We start from the raw sequence: 16,605 nt of genomic DNA on the forward strand, positions 1-16,605 counted from the left end.
TGAACTCCAATCCATCCTGTTTTGTTCTCTTCACCACCACCTCTTTCCAGGCTAGGTCTGTCTGCAAGTACTGGATGCAGGCAGGAAACTCCAAGCGTGTTGGTGGAATGACTCAGCCACTGGATGTTCCCATGGAGGCTCATTAAGGCCACATGCAGGCCAGGGAGCCAAGAGCTTCCAAACATTGAACTCTCTCTAAACAGGGTGTGTAATGGGGGCAGCATGCTCTTAGGCCAGGCGCAGGGATGAAGCTGATCATGCTTTAGTGACTAATACAGGGACTCCCCACAGCCTTGCTGTGAGGTGGGACAAACAAAGTACAGTGAGGCACAGAGTAGATACAGGGGCAATTGATGGCCACCTGGAGGTTCAATGAGTTATTGCTTCATGCAAATGCACAGGGGCTTAGAAGAACCCAGGAGTGTTGCACTTGACTGTACTAACTTGCTAACTTGCCTCCGGCTCTGAGGAATCCAGCTGCTTTCAGGAAAAAGCAGGCAATTCCTGGGATAAACCATGTCGGAGGCTGTGGACCTGTCTTTCCTGTCGGAGGCGGAGAGGGATATGATCCTGCAAGTCCTGCAGCGAGATGAAGAGCTCCGCAAGGCTGAGGAGAGAAGGGTCAGGTGAGAGCCTGGGTGGGGGAGAGATTTTTTTTCCTTCAAAGTCTTCCACTGCAATCTGTTTCCTTGATGGCCAGTAGGGTTTTGCCTGTAAATGGCAGGGTGGGGATGAACATGGGTCTTGTAGTTAGCTGCCCTACTGGAATTGTGCTCTGTTCCTCCCGGATGGGGAGGTAAATGGTGGTGACTGCCCAGGCATCACTGCCCTGTCCTGACTTGCTCTAAGAGGCAGCATCAACTCAGGGCTTGGTGTGGGTTTTCACTGCTCATCTGAATAGGCGACTGAAGAATGAGCTGCTGGAGATCCGGCGCAAAGGGGCCAAGCGGGGCAGCCAGCGCTACAGTGAGCGGACATGTGCCCGGTGCCAGCAGAGCTTGGGCCGGGTGAGCCCCAAGGCCAACACCTGCCGTGGCTGCAACCACCTAGTGTGTCGGGACTGCCGCTCCTACAGCATCAACAGCACCTGGCGCTGCAAAGTCTGCACCAAGGAAGCGTGAGTGTTTCCCTGGGGAGAGTTCAGGCTGAGTGTCTCTCTCTGCACAGACATGGCTGCCTTCCTCATCCTCCCTGTCACCAGGCTTGCAATCTGGATGTCATCCTGCTCTTCTCTTTTTTTTTTTTTCCTCTTCTCTGCTCCAACACACAGTAAGGCTCTTGCAAAGACCTCACGGCTTCCTCTGGCATCTCTAAAAACCCATCAGTCCTTCTCTATTGCTGCTGGTGGTTGTCCTGGTTGTCTCCTGCTGCAGCTGTTCCACTCTCCACTTACCCTGGAGTCCAGCCTTTCTTCTTCCCTCCCAGTCTGTTCCAAGCACTTCTGCTATGAGTCTTCCCCTTCAACGCCCCTCATCCCATTCTCTCTGTGCACCAAGCTGGCAGGCAGTATGCAAAAAAAACCCAACTGATTCCTCTCTCTCCTGCCCTGCCTTACATGTGTCCCTTGTCCCTTGCCCACTTGTAGCTTCGCATTGTCTCTCCTACTGTTGCTCACTCCGGGAGAGCTTCCTGCTGCCTGTGCACCAGGCATCCTGTGTCTGTTCCTTGCTGACAGTGTATGCAGGCCTTCTTGGGACTGCATGCCCAGGGCTAGCCTATCAGCTCTTTGGGGCTGGGATCTTGTCCTTCTATGCATCTGTGTCCTAAAATTGCCATGCTCATCTACAATGCTCCAACAGTGTTTACTCCTGCAGGGTGGTAGAGTAAAGGAAGCAGAGAGCACTAACCTTACACAGGGTGAGAATGGCCTCTCACTGCCTCTTTCCCCTGCAGAGAGCTGAAGAAGACAACCGGTGACTGGTTCTTTGACCAAAGAGTCAATCGCTTTGCAAACAGGCTGGGGATCGACATAGTGAGAATGTCCCTTCGGCGCAAACCTCTAGGTAGGACCAGCCAAGCTCTGGGTGGGAGGGGCCCTATCACAGAAAACCACCTCTGGGACGCAGCCTAGTTGGCAGCCTCCATGCGGAGAGGCCATGGACACAGGGCCCATTTCACCCCTAGGGGGCCCTCCAGGTCAGATGGAGGCACTTGTTTTCTTGCTCATGGAGATGCCAGAGTTTGCACTTTGATGGGGAAATAAGATGCCCGAGGTCTCTGCAGGTTGCCCCTGCTGGGCTGCTCTCCTACCATCTTGGTTGCCTTAGCATTGTTTTTTATTTTCTTCCAGCCAACAAAAGGGAAACAGTGGGGCAAACCCTTCTCCAGCAGGCACAGCCGAACGATCCAAAAAACTTGCCCGTGGCAAAGCAGAAGAGTCTCCAGGAGCGACAGAAGGAGCCCAGGTGAGTCTTAAGTCCATTCTGCAGGTGTCGTCTGTTGGAGCCTCTGCAGAGAGGGGGAACTAGATCCCACCTTCCCTGAATTGCTTCCTCAGATCTCTCAGGAAGCAATGACCTGAAATCCATGCCCATTGGGAAGAGCAATGGGCTTTGAGAAGATATCATCTCTTATGGGAAGAGGGCTGGTAGTTGCGGAGGGCATAGACTAGCGTTTCTCAAATGCGGCCATGACAGCCTCCAAACCATGGATGGAGATTGGGGTGGGGGCAAAGCAGTGACCCCTCCCTGCAGTGCCCAGCTGTTGCTCCTGAATAGGTGGCACCAGGGGCAGTTAGATGCGCAGCCTTGGTGTATGCGCTGGCGCCACCAGCAGGGATCAGTGCCCTGCACCACGTAACTTCCTGAGGGGCTCTGGACAGCACATTTGGAGACACATGAGGTCAGTGCGCATGGTGCTGGAGGTGGCTGCAGCGTTTGGTCCCTGGGGCGCTCCCTTAGGCAGCTCCTCCGCTCCTGCCAGGCTGGGGCATGGGGAGCCTGGAACTCTGCAGGCAGCTGGTGAGTTCCTGACCCACCTTCCCCGTGGTGAGCTCTCACTGAAGGGCTGTGGAATGCAGGGACAGAGAAACAGGTTTGTCAGAGTGGCCACCAGCAAGAGTTTGTGGCTGCACTCTGAGGTCATCAAAAAAAATTGTTGTGAGAACCCCTGGCACAGACTGAGTCTTCCTGTTGGATGCTACAGCAGATGACTGTGGACCTCTAGGTCTTGGCAAATAGATTGGGGAAGATCTCTTCCTCATTTAAAACTTGATGACTTGAGTTGCCCTCCCAGCCCTGGGGCAGAGGACCAGGACTGTCTGTAGCTTCCAATTTCTCTCACACAGACTTGGTCAGATACTATGCCTGATGGGCATATTAGAAAATCACTTCAAGATGTGATGCAAGAATGGCCAAGAGCCATGAACTGCAAAAGGGCTAAACCAGTGCTGTTGCTCCTGCCCCATTCCTTCAGCTGGAAGGCCCTGAGCATGATATCCTCCCCTTGTTGGTGAGATGCTTTGGTGCTTGTCGGTGGCACTTGATCAGCTGGCTGTGCTTGTGACCCATGGGCTGTGTGTGATATTCTGCCTCTTGTATCATTTCATATGGTCAACAATGTCCTCCTGTGGTGGGATGATACCATTCCTTGGCCATGGGGCGCTGAGCTGGAATCTGTTGTCCCAAAAGAGGAACCGTGGGAGATGGGTGTTAACCCAGCCCATTATGCTTTCTGGCACCAAAACGACTGATACGGCTACCCCTCTGATATCTGGCAAAATGGCTCATCTGGGTGATGGCATGAAAATGTAAATTACGGTGGCTGTCTGGTAATGCCACTTTGGCTTATGGAGACCATGTACAGCTAAAATAGATCAGGCCTTTTTAAAGCTCCCTCAGCTTGTTGATGCTCCTTTCCAGACCCCTTCCTGATACTGTTAGATGAGGAGGATTTGCTGTTGTGTAACCCAACCCTCCAATGGAGTTTTCCAGAGAACTTCAATAGGTCTCCCAGCCAATCCAGCTCTCCAGTGATCAATGTGGAGGTGTTCTGATGCAGGTGTAATCTGATCACTCTTCTTTTATTGACCTACAAATCCACCATGTGGCTCTGCTCATCTTAAACCCATCTTCTGCCCTTGTAAATAAAACTGCGTTCAGGGGTTGGTATCTTCCTCTAGGCCCTGTGTGGCAAAAATCAAAGTGCTGTCAGTTGCCCCAAAGGCCCATATTGCCATACAGCATAGTGGCTGACACCCTGGTTCTTTCCGTCTCTCAGGAGGGGTTGGACCTCCCGCACTGCAGTCTGGAACTGCCCTTCCTACCATAGGGACAGATCTATTTCTTTTCCCAGAATGCCTCTTGAAGCCTTGGACCCCCGAGATGGGAAGAGTGATACCGAGTCCATGGAGAACATGAGTCTGGATGGGTACAGACCCAATGCCACTGGCACAGGTGTCAGCTCAAGGTTAGGGACTGATTCCTGTGCTCCAAAACAGTCAACAGGAGCGATCAGATTCTTGGCTCTTCCCACTTCCTGTCTTGCTGTCTTCTCCCTGCCTCTCCTTCTCCCCGTGCCTTAAGTAAACTGTTCAAAAGGCAGGTGGAGGGTCCTTTAAAGATTTGGAGTAGGAGGAGAAGGGCATGCTTTAGGGATGCTTCTGAAGGTGAGCTGGGACCCTGTCTCCACTTCCCAGGAATGCTTAACTGAGACACCGATGGGGAGATGGCTCCCTAACCTGCTCCAGATGCTGCTCCCCTTCCCTTCCAACAGTTACAGCTGTCTCCCAAGCCCTGGCCCCTTTTGAGCCCATGGCTGCTCCGATCCATGTGCTGAACAGGCTGGTGCCCAGCTGCCTGTACAGTCCTGATGCACCACAGGAGGCCTGGAGCCATGAGAAGAACTGGGAGCAGTGCTGCTGCTGCCTAACAGTAGGTAACTCCGAGCTGGCTGTGATGCAGAGGACAGGCTGAGTAGCAACTAAATAAGAATGCATTATTGGGGGAAAATAATAATAATATTGGGGGGAAAACAGTTTTTTTACTGTTTAAAGCTTACACTGGGTAGGCAAGATTCCCCCATGTCTTCCACTGCTCATTCCTTTAGCACATGGTGCTGGTAGACTGACACTCTAATCTCACTCAGAAGGCTGTTTCAGTGCTTGTTGAGAGAGTCAAGATATTGGCTGTCAGGTAAGCTAACTCGGGGAGACTGCCTAGCAACCACCTGCCCGGCCCCCCCAATCAAAGAGCTCTCATACTGGAGGGATAAAGTGCAAGTCTGACTTTTCCTCTACTGTCTGCAGGAGAAACTCCCTGGATAAAACTGTCACTTTTCAAGAGGGGAAGCGAAGACCTGGTCTCGTGGACTCCAACGTAACCACCCTCCCCATCCCCACCTGCTCCAGAGACACTACTCCCTCCAGCTCAGAAACTGTATGTGTCCGCTACCACCGCTGCAGTGATCAGGTTCTCCTGCCATGTGGGCTCTGGGGTTACACAGTCTAGTTCCCCCCCCCCCTGAACAATCTGCTTTCCCTTCAAAGGAGGCTCGTGTGGGGAGCCATGGTGCAGTGTCCGCAGATGAGAATGAAACCATATTCAAGAAGAATCCCAGGAGAACCCTGAGGCCTGCAGGTGAGTCGCCCTCTGGGGACCCTGGCAGCTGTGCTCTGGGAAACAAAGCACAGGGCTGAGTCTGGATACCTTGGTTCTGTTCTTGCCTCTGCTGCTGACCTGTTGGGTGACCTTGGGCAAGTCACTTCACCCCACCTCAGTTCCTCCACCCTCAAAAGGGGAATAGCGATGCTTACCCACTTCCATAACACACCTTGACCAGTGGATGAGTGAGCGCTAGATACACCCGTAACAGCTTGCTAGCACTGCAGTAACGGCTGGGATTGGAGGCATCTCACCTTCCTGTCTCTGACAGACTACACCAAGTCAGTGATTGATCTGCGCCCGGAGGAGCTAGGAAGTGAAAGCGGCTCCATGGGAGACAGAAGCAAGTCGGTCCCAGGTCTCAACACTGAAGTGGTGAGAGCCTATCGAGCTGCATTGAATCAACTAGTTTGCTTAACATAGGGAGGTTTCTCCTTCACCCCACCTTTCTCTGAGGCCCATGGGATCGAAGGGGAGTTGCTCCCCATCCAGCCTATTTACATTTCAGTTCAGCTGCAGGCTACCATGCTGTTAGCTAAACTTCCAAGGAAGCGCAGACCCCATTGCACATCTGCGGGTCTCCAGCGTTAGCCTCTCATCTTGTCTGAATGAGCTCTCCTTGGCTGTGGGGGAGGAACTTAGTCAGGTCATTGCTCTCCTCTGTGCTGGCCTGCCTGTTCAGGGCATCTTCCCCCAGTCCAAGGCGAGTACACCTGAAGGGAGTGGGGGTTGGGCAAGGAGCCTTCGGGTATGTCTACCCGGAAAATCGCCCCCTGCAACAGCAAATCTGAGCCTTGGTTAACTGACTTGGGCTTGCTCTATGGGGCTACAGATGGCCATGTAGATGTTGGGGGTTGGTCCAGAGCCCAGGTGCTCAGACCCTCCTCTCTTGCTGGGTTTCACCAGGCTGAGCCCAATTGTCTACATGGCTATCTTTAACCCTGCAATGGGAACCTGAGACAATTGACCCAGGCTCTGGGACTCACTGCTGTGTATGTGTACCAGTAGTGGCTGGGGCTGCTTCCCTGGCAGGGCTGCTGCCGGAGGGTCTAGCTGCCTTGGTTTTCCGGCCTGTATGAATGACCATATCCCTCATTGCAGGATGAGGAGGAGGAAGACATTGACAACCTGGTGGAGATCCATCGCCGGAGGACAGCCAGAAGCAGCATGTACAGCGGCACCTCTTCGGTGAGTCACAGAATCATAGAATATTAGGGTTGGAAGAGACCTCAGGAGGTCATCTCGTCCAACCCCCTGCTCAAAGCAGGACCAACACCAACTAATTCATCCCAGCCAGGGCTTTGTCAAGCCGGGCCTTAAAAAACCTCTAAGGATGGAGATTTCACCACCCTCCTAGTGGAATAGTGTTTCCTAATATCCAACCTATACCTCCCCCACTGTAACTTGAGACACTTGCTCCTTGTTCTGTTATCTGCCACCACTGAGAACAGCCGAGCTCCATCCTCTTTGGAACCCCCCTTCAGGTAGTTGAAGGCTGCAATGAAATCCCCTCTCCGGCTCTGCCGCTACTCTCACCACCACCACCACCCCCAGCCTTGGGCCTGCAGGAAGAAATGCTGGAGTGAGGATTGGGGTTAGGAAGCAGGAAGGCAGCACAGGGTTAGCAGAGCTAGGTACTGTGTCGAGCTCTGTCTTGGACTTGCAGTTTGAGCTTCTCTCTCTGATAGAGCTCGCAAGGGGGTGTGAGGCTTATGGGTCCTTGGGTGAAAGGTGCTGAGTACTTACCACGGCAAACTGGTTGGGGGAAGGGGACTCCAGTCCAGGTCAGGAGGGAAGACATGGGGGGAGGAAGTGGAGATACGCTAGTTCTCTGCACAGTTGGGGCATAAATCTTACCAGGACCGTGTGTTTCAGAGCACACTGGGGAGCATGGTCAGCATTTACAGCGAAGCTGGTGATTTCGGCAATATCTTTGTTACGGGAGAGATCGCCTTCTCTCTGAGCTACGAGCACAAGACTCAGACCCTGTTCATCCATGTGAAGGAGTGTCGCCAGCTGGCCTATGCCGACGAGGCCAAGAAGCGCTCCAACCCGTGAGTGCTGAGCAAGTTGTCTCTGGCATGGGATATGGGCATGGGGCTGGGCGAATGGGGGGCTGCCTGCCATGGGTGCTGACCTTACTGAGGGGGGGCTGGACTTGTCCTGTGCTAGGTGCTGCCATACTGATTAGGAAAGCTCCTGTGCTAGGAGTCTGAGATGGGCAGCTGCCATCCAGGAATGGAGGTATGGTGGGGCACGGGGCAGAGAGCAGGAGAATGTGCTAGGTCTGGGGAGACGCTTGTGAAAAGGGTGATAATGCCTGCTTGCCTCCTCCAGATATGTGAAGACATACCTCCTGCCTGATAAATCCCGGCAAGGCAAACGCAAGACAACCATCAAACGCAACAGTGTCAACCCGCTGTACAATGAGCTGCTCAAGGTGAGCCATGAGGCAGAGGTTATTGGCCATCTCCAACCCACCCCAGAGAGAGCTCCATCACAAGCTCAGTTGGGGAGGCAGATGCTTGGCCCAAATCGTAAGACCCAGGGCAGGGAGGCTTCACCACCAGATGCCCCCTTGTCATCCTTTTGCTTCACTGGTGGAGTGAAAACAGCCCCTTCCTCCTTACACCTCATGGGACTGCCGGGAGGGAGAGGGATGCTGATCTTCCCTGTAGACCAGAGTCAGAGCTCTGAAAATCCTGCAGGCAGGTGCAGTGCCTCCCGGAGGCTCCAAGCACTGGGACAGGGGCCAGGATAACTGACAGCGTCTCTGTGCAGGGCTGTCTTGCTGATGTCACTGCATTTTTTTTTTGTAGCCCTGTTGCCGTGGTGACTAGGCCAGGCATAGCTAAAGCCTTGAACTGTGTCTCGGGATGCCATGACCTCCCTGCAGACACATCGCTCTCCTGCTCTGCTTGCTTCACCTAGCATCCTGCCGCCATCACTGGAGGGTGGGCGTTTCCCTGTTCAGAGCGCACCCTTCCCATCTCTGAAACGTTGCTTTCTGTAGTCCCTCCTGGCTGCAGCGATGTCACCAGAAGGCAGGACAGTCACTCGAGCAGGGAGCCAGCTAAATCCAAGTCATATGGATCCAGCAGGGGGAATGCTGCCAGATGCATGTTTCGCTTACTGGCTTCTGCCGCAGAGCTTATGCTGCGGCCATATAAGTAAATGCCTGGGGCAGCCCCCTTCCCCTGCTGTAAAAGCACAAAGGACAGAGGGTGGCAATTAAAGCTTTGAAATCCAGAATGCTCCAGTGGTTTCTGGACCCTCCTGTTTCAGTAACCGTCATCCCCAAATCTGTGAGCAATTCCACTGTGCCTGCCTGAGGCCAGGCCTGTGCTCAGACACAGATTGAGCAGAGCTCTTTGCTCCCCAGCTTCCAGAGCTCTACCCTGAAGGTGCTTCCCACTCCCCCAGGAGGCCAGGGCTGCCCAGTGCAGAGTTCCTAGAATGGGTGTGTGCAGGCCCAGCTCCTCTGTGGGTCTTGGATTGGTCACACAGCAAGTGTACACACCTGAAGCTGCCTGGGCAAAGCAGGTAGTGAGATGTCCAGCCCACTTGCATGTGTGCACTTACCTTAGTCCAACAAATTGGAGACTTACTGAAAACTTGACTCAGTATAAAAATCCTCTAAGCTCCTGTGGCTGCTTCCCAGAATCTACCCTCCCTTTTCTGGGGCAGCTTTTGAGTCCCTGCTGTGGACCAAGTGCGCCTCTGTGTGGCGACCTCCGGTATGCAGCTGGGCACCATTGCCTGGTACCTTTCCCTCACAGTGGTGAAACCCTGAAGAGAAAGAAGTATGTGACAATAGTCAACCACCCAGTTAGGCTCTCAGGATGAGGTGGAAGACTTCAGTCTCCCTAGGAGTGCCGAGGGCATCTTCTCCTCACAGTGAAAGCTTCAGATATGGTCCTAGCTGCTCTGGGAAGCCACCACTGGCTCACCTGGCTCTGTGGTCCTGTTTCTTCACAGTACGAGATCAGCAAGTCCCTCCTGCTCACAAGAACCTTGCAGTTCTCAGTCTGGCACCACGATCACTTTGGCCGAAACACATTCTTGGGGGAGGTGGAGATCCCGATGAATTCCTGGAACTTTGAGAGCCAGCTGGAAGAGTGTGTCCCCCTGCATGGCAAGGTATGGTCCCTGTAGCTCTTGCATCTGACTTATCCTAGGAATCTACCACAACTCCTCCCAGTAAGGAAACTGGCTCTGGAGCAAATGTGAACTTCCCCTGACCAGTGCTCTTCACTGGTCGGCCAGTACCTTTTATTGTGGGAGATGCTCTCTTTCCTCTAACATAATGACACAGATCCTTCACTTGGGGTGGTTTCCAGCTTGCTATGATGTACATGTGCTAGTTCCGCTCGAGAGAGTGCTCGAAAAAAAGCAGTATAGCTGGAGTGACACAGATGGCCATATGAGCTAGCCACCCAACTACGTACTCGGGGACTTAGCACCCTGGGCCATCAGTCTATATATAGATGTGAACATTAGCAGGCAGTCTGCTTCCTATGAGGGTGATAGACACCCTGGTTATTTTATAAAGTAAGACACTTGCCACATAAACCTTCAGAGATCTGGACTTACTGAACTAGTCAATCAGTATGTCCATAATCATATAAAATCTTTCTTACTGAGTCTGGCTTTTTGGGTCTGCTTAGTACGCCTGTCTTATGTGACAACAGGGGAGTCCATGAACATTCATAAGATAATGTGGATTCGTGCCACTGCAGGATGCCAACACTCTGGCATCCTCTCCTGCTGGGAAGCTCTGAGACTGATGTTTTCTCCCATGGACCTCTGAGGACCTGATCCAAATCCTGTTGCAGGCCAGTGAGTGCCATTAGTAAGGCACTGTGCAACGGCTGCCGTCATGGCAAACTCATGATTGTACAAGCAGTAGAGGTGGTTGAGCTTCCAGCTGTCTGGGATTCTGCACGAGTCCAATTCTCCTTGATCTCTGGGATCTTCGGAAGAGACCCACCCTGAGAATGTTTTTGTCTGAGTGGCAACACCTTCAGTAAGGCCTTGTCTACACACCAGCTTGCACTGGTTATCCAATATAAGGGACCTATCTATAGTTAAAAAAAAGAAGTGTCTCTGTGGGGTTTGCACCGGCTAGATGTCTCTTTATGATCATCTGGTAAAATCATATTGAGTCCACACACATCTGCGCTGGTTTAACTAAACTGTTTTTTAAAAGAACAAACTCTTTGAACTGTGGCACATTCGTGTATAGACAAGACTGCAGTGATGATAATTTAAGATTTACTAGGTAAGTGTGGCCCTAAAATCTGATACCCATTTCAGGCTGATGCTGACTCTGCTGGCTCCCAGCAGTGCAGAGGAGAGTTGCTGGTTTCCATGAAGTATATCCCATCTTCCAAACACCCAGGGTGGGTAACGGGAAAAAGGGTGAGTGTCTGAGCTGCTGCAGAACCTCAGCTCATAAGGTATATGTGAAACCGACCCAGATACTAACCCACGCTGGCGCCCAATAGTAATCCCAGTCTCCAACATCCAGAGCTCATCCGGAACAGGAACTGCTTGTCATGTTTTCGGGAGAAGCTAATCCATTAATGGACCAAGCAGCTGTAATATTTTAACCTTCAGCTCTGAAATGTGGCTCTGGTCCATGGTTATTTCAACAGTGCTACTAGCTGTGCTTTTCTTCTATGCAGATTCAGCTTGAATGGTAATGGGCTTCTATTGCAGTAAAGCTTTGAGGCAAGCTAGAGCAGTGTTCCTGGAACTCTTCCAAGAAGAGAGCTGCATTGGCAATCTGCATCCAGTTTGCTTCTGGAGCAGATCAGCGGCCCTTGTCTTATGTTGTGGGACAGATCTCTCAATAAAGGATCCAGTGTGGATCGGGCCAGGCAATTCAGAACACAGCATGATAGGGCAAATAGAACACAGCATGCTGAGACCTGTACCTCTAAAGATGAGGATGTCTGTGGGCTAGCCTCTCTGAGATTCAGTGAGCCAACAGTTTTTTTTTTTTTTTTATTGTATTACTTTGGTGCATAGAAGCCCCAATTGTGGACCAGGCCTGCATTGTGCTAGGTGCTGTACAAACCACAACACAAACTCTCCCTGCCCCAAGGAGCTGACAATGTAAGTATAAGCAGGACAATAGATGGATACAGACAGCTGGAGTACAAGGAGTCCATAATAGCCGTGGTCCTTGCACACTAGCAGCTTAAACGGTGTCAGGTTTTCTGTAGGCATCACAGCAAAGGAAAGTTTTAAGGTAGTTTTGAAGGAGGACAATGAAGTAGCTTTGCAGATGTTTAGAGAGCACCTCCCAAGCAGGAGGGGCAGCATGGGAGAATGCACTTAGGGGCTTGTCTGCAGATTTAACAAGTGGGCGATAGAAGCTGGCAGCATGGGCCAGCTGCAGGTGAGGATTGATGGCTCGATAGCGAATGAAAGCTTGATGGTGAAGCCTTGCAAGTGAAGACAAGCGGCTTATGTTTGCCAGTGGAGGGATGCAAAGAGGATCGCATCCCATGATTGGAGCTGTGGCTGAAAACGTGGATGATTCAGACTTTCTCTTCCAGGCAAACGGGAGGAAGGAGGCGAACTCCAGGTCTGGATCAAGAGGCCAAGAACCTCATAGCTGCCAAATCTGGAGGGACCTCTGACAGCTTTGTCTGGGGTTGTCGGAGTGTGCGTTTTCAGGGGAGATGGATGGCACCTATAGAACAGCCCTCCCCACTACAATGGCCCTGGATAATGCTTTGCAGTGGAGTGACCCAGGGGCCTGGGAATGAATGGGCCTCTCTGTCCCCAACCCTCTCCCAGCTGCCTGTTGTTGAGATGGGTGTTGGGGGTGGCGTGCTGTGATGAAAGATCCTAAATGCTGGTGGGAGGGGTCTGGAGCAGCTCAGCCCTATGTGCATCAGAAGTGCCGAGCATCCACAACTCAGCTGAAATCTGGTTTGTCGCCAAGAGAAGCACAGCATGGTCCACAAGCTTCCTCCCAGTGCCTGGACACAGAGGGGTCCTCTAGAAGAGGCAGCAGCGAGTTCCAGCTCATGGGCTTGGATGGAAGTCACAAGCCACTATAACCACACAGACTTCTCGGGGGGAGGGAGGAGCTATTAATGGGGATTCTCCATATGTAGTAAAGAGGAGAGGATGGAAGTTGATGAAATGCAGGCAGGAACTGAAGAGAAACAGTCCCATTCAATTACATCACGTGCAGGCAGACAACTAAAAACTGACAAATTCTATAAGTGCTAGAAGTCTCAGTGCTAAGATGGGTGAACTGGCATGTGCCTGGTATTTAAATGAAGCTAATATAATATCACAGAAACTTGGTGGAATGATGACAATCACTGGGACACTAATACCAAGGTACAAAATATATAGAAATGACAGAATGTTGTGCTGGTGGGGGAGTGGCACAATGTGCAAAAAAAAGTGTAGAGTCAAATACAGCAGAATCCCGTTTATCTGATCTAATTGGGACTGAGGCCAGATCAGATGATCAGAAATTTGGATAATGTAGAGAATAGGAAAATGCGAGGCTGCAGCACCATCTAGCAGCCATAGAAGAGATCGCCTGCTTTTGGATCTGTGTGTTGGTGGTTCATTTAAGACAGACAGATAATGGAGGGTTGAATAAATGGGGTTCTGCTGCATAGTAAAATTCTTAAGTGAGTCAAACTCTGTCTTATAGAATGTCTATGGATAGAAATTCCATGCTTGAATAGAAATATACTACTGACCCCCTGACCAGAATGTGAAATGCTTAGGGAGATTAGAGACTAAAAATAAATAGCTCAGTAATAATGGGGGATTTCAACTATTCCCCTGTTGATTGGGAACATCTCACCTGAGGAGGGGATGCAGTGGTAAACTGTCTAGCCACCATTAATGACTGCTGCTTGCAGCAGCTAGTTCTGGAACTCACAAGGGGAGAGGCAATTCTTGATTTAGTCCTCAGTGGAGCACAGGATCTGGTCCAAGAAGTGAATATAGTGGAATAATATAAATTTAACATCCGTGTGTGCGGTGGGGGGAAATACCATAAAGCCCATCACATTAGCATTTAATTTAAGAAAGGGGAACTACACAGAAATGAGGAAGCTAGTTAAACAGCAATTAAAAGGAACAGTCACAAGAGTGAAATACCTGCAAGCTGCATGGAAACTTTTAAAAACACCAAAATAGAGGCTCTAATTAAATGTATACCGCAAACTAAAAAATAGTAAAAGTACCAAAGAGAAGCTGACAGAGGCAAAATTGGAAGTCCAATCCTACTTAGGAAAATAAGTGTAAAAGTATAATTAGTCAGGCCACAAAAGAATTTGAAGTCTCAAAAAGTCTCAAACTAACAACAAAAAATAAGTTCATGAGAAGCAGGAAGCCTGCCACACAATCAATGGGGTCAGTGGACACTCAAGGAAGACAAGGTCTTTGCAGGGAAGCGAAATGAATTCCTTCCATTGATCTTCACTGTAGAGGACATGAGGGATATTCCCACACCTGACCATTCTTTTTCGGTGACAAATCTGAGAAACTGTCCCACATCAAGGGGTTAATAGAAGAGGTTTTGGAACAAATGAATACATTAAACAGCAATAAGTCACTACGACCAGATGGTGTTCACCCAAGAGTTCTGAAGGAACTCAAATATGAAATTGCAGAACTACTAAAAGTGTGGTATGTAACCAATCAGTTCTGCACCAGATGACTGGAGGATTGCTTATGTGACTCCCGTTTTTAAAAAAGGCTCCAGCGTTGATTAGGGGTGCTGGAACAATTTTTAAAGTGGGGGGGAATGATGGAAACCAGGTAGAGGGTGCAGCAGCACCCCTAGCTCCAGCACCACTGGAAGTGATCCTATCAATTACAGACCGGTAAGCCACACTTCAGTACCAGGCAGGTTGAAAACATACTAAAGAACAGACTTACTAGATACATAGATGAACATGATCTGTTGGGAAAGTCAACACTGTAAAATCTATTAGCAATAGATTTGTGCCACTCGATTAGCGTTCTTTGAGGGAGGTCAACAAGCATCTGTACAAGGGTGATCGAGTGGACCCAGTGTACTTGGACTTTCAGAAAGCCTTTGACAAGGTTCCTCACCAAAGGCTCTTAAGCAAAGTAAGCTATCATGGGATAAGAGGGAAGGTCCTCTCATGGACTAGTAACTGGTTAAAATACAGGAAACAAAGAGTAGGAATAAATGGTCAGTTTTCAGAATGGAGAGGTAAATAGCTGGGTCCTCCAGGGATCTGTCCTTGGGCCAGTGCTGGAAAAAGGGGTAAACAGTGAGATGGCAAAGTTTGCAAACCATACAAAATTACTCAAGTTAGTTTAGTCCAAAGCAAACTGTGAAGAGTTACAAAGAGATCTCGTAAAACTGGGTGAATGGGTAAGAAAATGGTAGGTGAAATTCACTGTTAAAGACAAAGTAATGCATGTCAGAAAACATCCCAACTGTACATACAAAATGATGGTCTTGAAATTAGCTGGTACCACTCAAGAAAGCGAGGTTGGAGTCATTCTGGATAGTTCTCGGAAAACATCTGCTCAATGTGCAGTGGCAGTCAAAAAAAAGCTAACAATATTAGGAACAATTAGGAAAGGAATAGGTAAGACCAAATATAATGCCACTATAGAAATCTATGGTGTGCCCACACCTGAAAAACTGCGTGCAGTTCTGGTCAGCCCATCTCTAAAAAGATATGTTAGAAATGGAAAAGGTACAGAGAGGGGCAACAAAAATGATTAGGGTATGGAACAGCTTCCATGTGAGGAAAGAGTAAAAAGACAAACTATTCAATTTGGAAAAGAGACTACTAAGGGGTGGGATATGATCGAGGTCTATGAAATCAGGATTGATGTGGAGAAAGTGAATAAGGAAGTGTTTACCCTTTTTCATAACACAAGAATCCAGGGTCACCCAATGAAATGAATAGATAGCAGGTTTAAAACATAAGGAAGTACTTCTTCACCCAACGCAGTTAACCTGTGGAACTTGTTGCCAGGAGATGAGAAGGCCAAAAGTATAACTGGATTCAAAAAGAGAATTAGATAAATTCATAGAAGAGAGGTCCGTCAATGGCTCTTAGCCAAGATTGTTAGGTCTCTGACTACTAGATGCTGGGACTGGATGCCAGTGGATGGATCACTTGATGATTGCCCTGTTCTGTTCATTCCGTTTGAAGCACCTGACATTGGCTGCTGTTGGAAGACAGGATATGGTACTACATGGACCATTGGTCTGATCCATTATGGCTGTTCTTGTGGTCACACTCCAGAACTGACTCCTGTGTGTTGGAGCTGCACTGAAATCACACAGCCTCTTCCCTAGGGTCACTGAACGACTATTGGATGCAAATTACTTGGACAAATCCAAAGCTGACCCTTTGGCACTGGGTGTATTTACTATAGTCTGGGACCCCAACCCCAATTGGGACCAGTTGTTTGGGTCTTCTACAGCTCTAGAGAAGAGCTGATCCCTGCCTTGGTGGGCCCACTGTCTGAGATTCCCTAGCTTATTCCCAGTCTCCTGAGCCATCACCGTCTCTCCTCTGCTCAGGCTGCAGGGGGGCACTGTGAGGGGGAGTTGCTAACAAGGGCCTCTCCCACAGCTACCTGCTGCCGCTCCGAAACAAGGCCACCAAGAGGAAGACTCCTGTGATGAAAAAGACCCTGAATCCTCACTACAATCACACCTTTGTCTACAATGGCATCAGCCCAGAGGACCTGCAGCACATCTGTCTGGAGCTGACTGTCTGGGACCGTGAGCCATTGTCCAGCAATGACTTCCTGGGAGGAGTCAGGCTGGGGGTTGGGAATGGTGAGGTGCTCCCTGGTCTCAGTTGTTGGGTGGGGCTCCCCCTGCTCTCCTGGGGGGTGTAGCAGAGTGTAATGGGTGGGCTGGGTCACCCAAGTTCTCTCCCCCTCCCCCCCATCCCAGCTTTGCCCTGGAGTACCCTATTCCCCATCCAGTGAATCTAGATGCCTAATAGGAAGGATG

At 50.2% G+C, this 16,605-nt stretch overlaps 1 protein-coding gene across 1 annotated transcript in view; it reads left to right on the forward strand.

Annotated features, from left to right (window-relative positions):
- The window catches only part of SYTL4 (synaptotagmin like 4), a 25,281-nt gene that overhangs the window by 7,283 nt on the left and 1,393 nt on the right, over positions 1–16,605 (forward strand). Inside the window, 17 exon segments of the mRNA XM_038415084.2 lie at positions 478–626; positions 902–1,117; positions 1,894–2,003; positions 2,291–2,405; positions 4,294–4,407; positions 5,246–5,375; positions 5,486–5,576; positions 5,872–5,975; positions 6,702–6,788; positions 7,476–7,654; positions 7,938–8,040; positions 9,579–9,740; positions 10,917–11,001; positions 11,004–11,021; positions 12,167–12,202; positions 12,205–12,275; positions 16,203–16,425. Coding sequence (XP_038271012.1) covers positions 517–626; positions 902–1,117; positions 1,894–2,003; positions 2,291–2,405; positions 4,294–4,407; positions 5,246–5,375; positions 5,486–5,576; positions 5,872–5,975; positions 6,702–6,788; positions 7,476–7,654; positions 7,938–8,040; positions 9,579–9,740; positions 10,917–11,001; positions 11,004–11,021; positions 12,167–12,202; positions 12,205–12,275; positions 16,203–16,425 — 1,954 coding nt within the window. The 5' untranslated portion in view covers positions 478–516.

The sequence above is a fragment of the Dermochelys coriacea genome, chromosome 9 (assembly GCF_009764565.3).
Source record: "Dermochelys coriacea isolate rDerCor1 chromosome 9, rDerCor1.pri.v4, whole genome shotgun sequence".
Taxonomy (NCBI): Eukaryota; Metazoa; Chordata; order Testudines; family Dermochelyidae; genus Dermochelys; species Dermochelys coriacea.